Source organism: Podarcis cretensis (genome assembly GCF_951804945.1).
Source record: "Podarcis cretensis genome assembly, chromosome: 17".
Lineage (NCBI taxonomy): Eukaryota > Metazoa > Chordata > Lepidosauria > Squamata > Lacertidae > Podarcis > Podarcis cretensis.
The window spans coordinates 16288594-16297670 of record NC_137187.1 but is presented as its reverse complement, the minus strand read 5'-3'; the positions used below and the strand labels follow the sequence as shown (position 1 = coordinate 16297670).

Below are 9077 nucleotides of genomic sequence, written 5' to 3'. Positions count from 1 at the left end.
GTCCTTACATAGGGCTTTCTGGCTGAAGAACTGCAGACAAATGTATTTGCGTTCTCCAGAACCAGCAGCACATCGTTCTGGAGATGTCCTCACTCTGGCCCTGGCATGCAGCTCTGCCTTGTGCACGGGTGAAGTGGGCACTTTTGGTATTCTGGCATCAACAGTCCTGTGCCCTCCATAAGGAACTTTTTCCAGTGCAAGTAGGGTGCCAATCGGATGCTTGGCAGAGCATCTCTAATACTCCAGCTTAGGCACAACGCTGTACTACAACCAACCTGCAGCATTCAAAGTGGTGGTGGGGGTTGGTGGTGGTGGAGGAGAAACGACATAGGAGAGATGGGGCATCTGAAAGCTCAGTCCCTCTCACTTGCATAGAAATGAATGCTGCTCCAAGTTTCAGCACCACGAAGGTCTGCTTGCAAACGTATGCTTGAAATTTGGAGCGGGGCAATGGCAGGTAGATAAAGGGTTAAACCTGGAGTGTGGAATCCGTGGCTCTACAAATGTTTAACACAATCAGTTGTGTTATTAAAAAAATATCAAAGTGGTTGGATTCCAGCAATACTTGAAGAGTCATACGATTTCCACCCCTGGGTTAAGTGATCCCGCTCTTGCTGATTCTTCCTTCTTAATTTCTCCTGCCCAAAGTGGCATTTCAAATTATTATTTTCTTCATTTATTTTAAGAACACATTATTTGTTTGTTTGTTTATGACCTTTCATATAAATTTCAACTAAAAATAGGTTTTAAAACACAAAAGACAACAATTAATGATGCTTTACATGTACTTTTCTAAAACAGTATGATAAAAACTGTAAGGCTACAGTTCTATATGTTGTTCTTGTTGTTGTTGTTTAGTCATTTAGTCGTGTCCGACTCTTCGTGACCCCATGGACCAGAGCACACCAGGCACTCAACATCTCGGTCTTTTCCAGGGAGTCTTCTCTTCTCATGAGGTGGCCAAAGTATTGGAGCCTCAGCTTCACGATCTGTCCTTCCAGTGAGCACTCATGGCTGATTTCCTTAAGAATGGGTAGGTTTGATCTTCTTGCAGTCCATGGGACTCTCAAGAGTCTCCTCCAGCACCATAATTCAAAAGCATAAATTCTTCGGCGATCAGCCTTCTTTATGGTCCAGCTCTCACTTCCATACATCACTAACAGTTCTATATACTTGGGTGTAATATATAGCTTCAGGGACGCAGGTGGCGCTGTGGGTTAAAGCCTCAGCGCCTAGGGCTTGCCGATCGAAAGGTCGGCGGTTCGAATCCCTGCGGCGGGGTGCGCTCCCGCTGCTCGGTCCCAGCGCCTGCCAACCTAGCAGTTCGAAAGCACCTCCGGGTGCAAGTAGATAAATAGGGACCGCTTACCAGCGGGAAGGTAAACGGCGTTTCCGTGTGCGGCTCTGGCTCGCCAGAGCAGCGATGTCACGCTGGCCACGTGACCCGGAAGTGTCTCCGGACAGCGCTGGCCCCTGGCCTCTTGAGTGAGATGGGCGCACAACCCCAGAGTCTGTCAAGACTGGCCCGTACGGGCAGGGGTACCTTTACCTTTACCTTTAATATATAGCTTCACTCCAATTAATACTGGAACCAAAGCAAGTTTTAAAGTGAAAAAAGACAACAAGGTGAAAAATAAAAGCTTTTCTTCTTTTAATTCCCAAGTGAACAGTGTAGCTTTGGAAACATTTTGCCTTGAAGAGGCTTCCAGTGACAGCAGTGTAATCAAAAGCATGTAGCAGTATCTAAAGTACAGAAGAATGTATTATTATAAAAAAAAGCCTCAGACTTAGATGGCTCAGTGCTTTGTGACTGCAGCCTGATGCAACAGACCAGCTCAGCTGAAACATGAGATAGTATTTCCTTATTCATATATACTTTTTACTGGAGAATGTAAAAGCAATGCTTCCCTTTGTTTTTGGATTGAGAATTTACCTCCCCACCCCCCAAAAAACGGCCTCAAACAGAGGCTGAGGGTAAGTTACCACACTTGCTAAGGATTTCAAGAACTTTTCCCCCAACACAGTTCAGAAATGAAAAGCAAATGAAGGAAATGAGGTACCAAACCAGAAAATATCCCTTGGCTTCCTAATGTGGAAACCGTAGCTGGCATTCTGTGGGTGGATTTGCTTGTTCCAAGCACCCAAGACAGGGACTACCATTTTAAAAACATGATTCTCTCTTTACAGGTTATTGGTGGATGCACACATTAGAGAAGAGAGACAGTCTGAAGCATGGGAGAAGAAGACGATGCAATGTTCTTCCTGGCAATATCGACAGTGATTGAAAAATGTCCAGTATCGTTGGAAAATGCTTTTCTGGGCAGTGAAGATGTAGATATGTGCTGTGTCGTGCTGCATTGTACAGATAAGAAACCACGAAAAGGAGTTGACGGAGGGAGGAAAAACAACAACAGTTAAAGTTAAAATACTCTGTGCATTGAGCTACAAAATCTGCATAGAGAAGAATCTGATTCACAGTTGGCCACTTCCCAGAATATACAGTATCTGGAATTTATCCAGTGCATAATTACCCAACCCTGCAATGGGCCAGGGTTTGTTTAGCCAAGACTCCGTGATAAAAAAAGGTACACATTGTCCTGCAAAACTGGGTATAAATTATATTGCTGAATAGTGCCCTTGAGCAGAAGGCAAAGTTGCAAAGCTTTCCAATTCCCCCCCCCCCCCCACAACTGGCTCCCTAGCAGTCCCCTCACGTTCAACACATCAAGTCAATTTCCTGCGTTTCTAATAAAGGCACAATCCTATCTTAATCTGCTATCATCTTTATTGTTAAATGCCTTCTGCAGTAAAATAAATAAATAAATACCTACTCCAGATAGTTATCATTCTAAACAAAAACTCAGTTGGGAGTTTTAAAATTACATTAGATTTATCATACACTACAGAGTCAGGAGGGAACAGGTATCAGTGCTTCCCTGGTCAACTACCAATTAGGAGCACAAAGGCACTATTGGGGAAAACTTTGCTTTGGGATTTGAATCATGAGAATCTAATTAACTCCCCATCCCCAAAGCAAAACCCTCCTTGTTCATTATTCCCTCTCTCTCCAAATATCTCTCGTGCAATTCTGAATGCCAAACATGCAGATTAAATTGACTAGATCTTCCCAGTTCCTAAGCAAAAATAAGCAGGCCATTTGCCTCTCGGGTGAGACATGAAACAGGAGAACAGAAATAAAGTGTCCACAAACACACCTCTTGGTTGAAAACGTATTTAAAATTACCAAACAGGCAGAGCTAAGTGGCAAAGGGGATCTTATATATTGAATGGGGTTATGTGAAGAAAGAGGGCCTGTTCAGACGTAATGGGAAACTATGGATTACGTAAAAGAGCTTGAACAAGAATCAGGATTGCACACTTCCTCCTTACCCTGCCTCCTTTTGAGTGGCCATGAGGATGGTATCTGAAGCATTCGCTTATTTTTGGGCTTATCCACACTAACTTTTCCCAGACACAGTCCGCACTTTGAAGCTCTGTGTCTGAGCATCCTTTTTTTGATCTGGAGCTTTCCCAAACTGATGGGTGCTCTGATTGAGCACTAAAGAACGGGTTTTCATGGGAAAAGCTCCACAGCAAAAAAATAAATACAATGCTGTTGGGCACATGGACCTGTGCCTGGTAAGAGCGGGGCAAAAGCTAAGTGTGAATAAGCCCTAAAGCAAACCACAGTTCTCCATTATGTCTGAAACCCAGGAACTGTGGTTTGTTTAAACTGTAGATTGTTAAAACAAAACAGGAGCAAATCATGGTTCCGGCTTGTTCTGGCTTGTTCTAAGAAAGCACAATTTAAACTTCCTTTTGTGTGGACAGAATAAAGGGGAAATGATTTCTTTAAAAGCTGAAGCTTTTGATATCCTCCTTGTGGCCAAACAGGAAGAGAGAAAGAAGAAATGTATGAACCTGAGGGTCATTCGTGTAGCAGGAAATTGTGGTTCTGCATTATGTCTGAACTGGCCCATATTTTTTTAGCCTTGAAATACGTTTTAAGCATGAAACAATTACTGTTTCTCTCCCTTGATCAAAACAACTGGCTCAGTAATAGAGACAGGGGTGGTCTGATACTATTAACCACATTGTCCTCTAGATGTGGTTGGACTCCAACTCCCATCAGTTGCAGCCAATGGTCAGGGATGAAGGGAGCTGCAAATCCAAAGGACCACAGCTTTGCCACATTTTGGTTGTCACTGAAAGGCTCCGCAGATTTTCCAGCGCGAGATTTTCAACACAGTTCTAAGGTGCATGTTCCATCAGTGCAAGGATTTCTCATTGTGCAGTGGGAGGTTCCTCCCTCTCCTTTCCCCATGCCCTCCTAGATTTGTTCTAAATTTGCTCCACCAACCCTCTAGAGCAGATCTGGAGACAACGCAGGGCACATATGGGGAAATCCTGTTGTGCAAACGGAAGTACTTCTGCTTGCGCAATTGTTTAACTGAATGCCACTCTGAGTCTTTTTGACCTGATGGTGCTAAGAGCCTTATGAATAGTGTCAGTGACATCACTAGGAACCTCACTGCCTGTCCCAGTTCCCTAGTTCCCAAATTAGCTTTGCAAGATGAAGGTGAAAGGTATCAGTTTTGTGTGCATGTGCAGTGCTGCTTTTTTCTTTTAAAGGACACAGATTGCCCAAAACATAATTTGGGGTTAGGGGAGACAACTGAGGGCTGGCACAACGTTGTGGAATGGGAGGCAACTTGCTGGAGGAGCATTCAGCTCCCTCATATGTATGTCTGTAACAAAAGTTTCAAAGTGGGTTCACATTGCAGGCAAAGGTCTCCTGTAACTGCCCTCCAGAATGCTACATCAGTCTCCCTCTTAGCTTCCAAGAAATTTACTGTGTTATCCATTCTTTTGTACACAGTTAAGTCTAGCAGACAAGAAGAAGGTTACCAAAGTGAATTCTTAGCACCACATACCATGCCACAGAGAGCAACAGTAACAGGATGGAGCAGAGAGCAGCAACTGACCCCAATAAAACAATAGTCAGACGCTGTGGCGGGGATGATAAATCTGAAAGAAAAGTAAATTAAAATTCAAGTAGGCGCCCACCAAATGACGCAGTTCAGTCTTGTGATTCATTGTCAGAAGGGACTGAAGTTTACGTACTGTAACAAAGCTCAAATGCTGGGTTTCCTGCTTTTTTCTCTCCAGACATCAACCAGACAGTAGCCAGCACCCAACTGAAGAAATGACACGAACTACATGGAATTGTCTTTCTCAAAAGCAGTTGTACTTCTTACCCATGGCTTTCTTGTCTTCCTTTACGGTAATGTGGTGATCCCCAAACTTCCCCATTTATCCTGGGGCTTATAGGAATCCCCAGGATGCTGAACAAGATAGATGAATTCAAGCAAAGGTAGATCTTGTTAACTGCATGCAATGGTGACCAGCTGATTTCTAAGGTCCAGAGACAGTCCTTGGGACTTCCCAGAGTGCAGGGGAAAGCCAGCCTGCAATAGCACCCAGCAGAGTGAGTGAATGGACTTCCTTTCTCTACATTTTGAGAGTTTTGTCACATTCACCCATCTGCTCTAGTCCTTCATCTCTTTAGTTCTGAAGCATGATAGTGTGACATATTGTTATGGGTTTAAGAGGGGGAACCTCCCCGGAACCCTAGAAATTAATAAATGCCAGGGATTGGATTAATTGGAATAGGGATTAAAGTACAGAACGGTGCCAGATAGGGAATTCAGTGAATTCCTGAGCTGGCTTATGCAAAGCAGCCTGGATGACTGAGTGAAGGTCAAACCTATTAACATGACAAAAGGTGTTGGTGGGCCATTGTTACCAAGGTTTGAGGGGACAGGCAAAGAGTTTCTGGGAAGAAAGAGGAAGAAGAGCTGAGATCCATCTTGGGCAGGCAGGCTGAAGGTTGCCTGCACTGCAGTTAGCCATGCTGTAAGATCTGGACTCCCTCCATGCAGACTGAAGGTGTAAATAAGTGAATAAACCATATTTATGAAAGCCACGACTGTCTCTGCTGTGTCTTCAGTTCTGCAAAGGAGCACAGACGCTGTGTGGGTACCTGGGACTCCATGGGCTCTTGCCACCGCTCAGCAGAGGGAGGGGGAAGGCATCTGACTTTTGTAACAATATAAATTCGTTAAGCAACAGCCACATGAATTGCTATTTTCATAACAGGAGCAACTGGAAGTTAGTTGTTGCTTCCTCAGTCAACAGAAAACTTACCTTTAATTTGAGCCCAGACTACACAGGATTGCTTTTTCACCTGAGGAAAAAAACAAAACAACCTGCATCATTGCTTTCCTAAGGGACAAAGGCTGAAAGCTCACACAGATATAATTATTTATTTTGTTCATTTATATATCACCAAATTGCCAGGTCTTCTGGACACTTTGGGGGGGGGGGCTCACCAATAAACTGCAAATACAAACAAAATCAATACATGCAATTAAATATCAAAACAAAAAGAACATAGCATAAAACCATTGCAAAAACAATAAAACCCAGCAAGGGGATTAAAATGCACTGAACCAAAGGTATCAAAAAGGCTGGTAGAATAAAATAGATATTTGCCAATAACTTCCTAGCATAGGCACAAGGTCAAGCCTTTCTGTAATCTATATCTGAACTGCATTATATTAGATGGCAGAGTGGGGAGAGGGAGCACTAAATATTCCTCCACACAGAAAAATAAAATTCCTGAACACAGAAAGCTGGCATGTCAAGGAGAAGTGTTCTAGCCTTGCTTCATAACCTATCAGGGAATTTTATTTATTTATTGTATGGAGGAAAATTCTGTCACGTGAGCTGCGCCTGCAGTCCGAATTAATACAGTTCAAGAACAAGATAGGAATTAGGGTTTCAGGTTTGCCACCCTTGCATTACTGTGACATCCATCTCTGACTGCAACCCAGCACACCATCAATGACTGCTTGCTAGCTACATTGACATCAATGGGCTAGACTACAGCCTACTTCTTTCAGAGGTTTGAGTATGATGTATTGTATCCATTAATGGCATTTATCATTAGGTATAATGCCTAAGGTCCATTAGCTGCGACCTAGGGTTTGGACATACTTTGTGGGGTTTTCTTTTATTCCTTTTCCCTATGCTGAAGCATAAGCGACTTTTGAAACACCCTTTGGCTTCAAATGAAGTTTGCCATGCATCATTGGGGATGGGGCTGCTCAGAAACCACATCCAAAATCTCTTTTGGACTTCTGGAACTAGTTACATTGTTCTGTGAATCCAGGGCCATGGCAAGTATCCACTGCGTACTATTATTTGAGCCTAGGTTTTGAGATCTGTGGGAAGGTTGGGTGGGCTGTTCTTGGCAGTGGAACTCCCATCTCCACAGCGGCCTGACTGTGGCGCTTCAGTCGCCAGCAACTTGAGATATCTTTATTCATCTGGGTTCATGATGGACCTAGTTAGGCTGCACTAATCCACAGAAGTTTTATACTGAAGTTATTGTCCTGTTGGACCATAAAGAAGGCTGATCGCTGAAGAATTGATGCTTTTGAATTATGGTGTTGGAGGAGATTGCAAGAAGATCAAACCTATCCATTCTGAAGGAAATCAGCCCTGAGTGCTCACTGGAAGGACAGATCCTGAAGCTGAGGCTCCAATACTTTGGCCACCCTGGAAAAGACCCTGATGTTGGGAAAGATGGAGGGCACAAGGAGAAGGGGACAACAGAGGACGAGATGGTTGGGCAGTGTTCTTGAAGCTACCAGCATGAGTCTGACCAAACTGCGGGAGGCAGTGGAAGACAGGAGTGTCTGGCGTGCTCTGGTCCATGGGGTCATGAAGAGTCGGACACAACTAAATGACTAAACAACAACAAGATGCAATCCTTTGTGTGTTTACTCATTTAGTTGAATGGGAAAGGATAGCAGTCACAGAAGGGATTACTAGTGTTTAGCTAATATCTTTTCTTTAAAAGAAGCCAGTGGTGAAAAGCAAAAGGGTTTTAGGATAAATGAAGCTGCTACAAGAAACAAAAGTAACAACTGAGCAAGTTTCTTACACTGGCTAATAATGTTGGGAAGGGGAGTGATTGAAGCTTATGACAATGCATAAATGAGCAAAGCAAGTTTCTAATTGCCAAGAGCGCTGGTGTTTGCCAACATTTTTGTTCTGCTTAATAGCACTCACTGTTCTGCTGTTTCATTTAGACCAGTGCCAGATTTACGTATAAGCTAAACAAGCTATAGCTTAGGGCCCCACTCTCTTGGCCCCACCCCCCCAAATATACTTCTTCTTAATTGTATTTCACTATTAATAAACTTCTTCTTAATTGTATTTCAGTTCAACAATCACTTTGAAAAATACATATTTTGTTATGAGCAAATGGCTTTAGATATCTATTATGTCCTTAAATTACCATACAGTCATACCTCATGTTACGTTTGCTTCATGTTACGTTTTTTCAGGTTGCGTCCCGCGGCGACCCAGAAGTACTGGAAAGGGTTACTTCTGGGTTTCACCGCTCACGCATGCTCAGAATTGCTAAATCACACTTTGCGCATGCGCACAAGCACCAATTCACATATCGCAGATACAGCCCTTCAGGTTGCGGGCTTTTCATGTTGCGAATGGGCCTCCGGAACGGATCCCATTCGCAACCAGAGGTACCACTGTATAGCATATATTCAGCACAAAAAAACAGCGACAATTTGTTGTTGACAAAGGACAGCTGGACATATAAAGGGCCCCATTACCTTCAGTAGCTTAGGGCCTCATCAAACCTAAATCTGATTTAGACTATTTGTCTAAAAATTCACTGCTGTTGGAAGCAGTGAAGACTGATCCATAAGGATGAATGGGGCCCTGTCCCACCAACCTCAGTCTCTCTTCTAACTCCTACCTGTAATTACTTCCTACCTGGTTGGAAGGAAAAACCCAAATGTATCATTGATGTGATTTGAGGAAAATATTTTATCACACAGAATGGCCTGCAAAACAAATGGCTTAGCCTGGCGGAATTATACTTTGGGATGACTAAAGGAAAAAACCTGTCCTGATACAAAGATTGAATTTCCTGTCCACAGTTGGAAGTGAACGCAAAGCTTTAAAGAAAACAGCATCTTGGA

General features: G+C 43.3%; 1 protein-coding gene across 1 annotated transcript in view; it reads right to left on the bottom strand.

Annotated features, from left to right (window-relative positions):
* Positions 1-1627: 1627 nt before the first annotated feature.
* SUSD1 (sushi domain containing 1) overlaps positions 1628-9077 on the bottom strand; it is a 38591-nt gene continuing 31141 nt past the window's right edge. The window contains exons 14-16 of the mRNA XM_079959354.1: positions 6208-6247; positions 4935-5028; positions 1628-2352 (exon numbers count right to left, since the gene is read on the bottom strand). Of these exons, the coding sequence (XP_079815480.1) occupies positions 2208-2352; positions 4935-5028; positions 6208-6247 (279 nt within the window). The 3' untranslated portion in view covers positions 1628-2207. The remainder of the gene's footprint in view (positions 2353-4934; positions 5029-6207; positions 6248-9077) is intronic.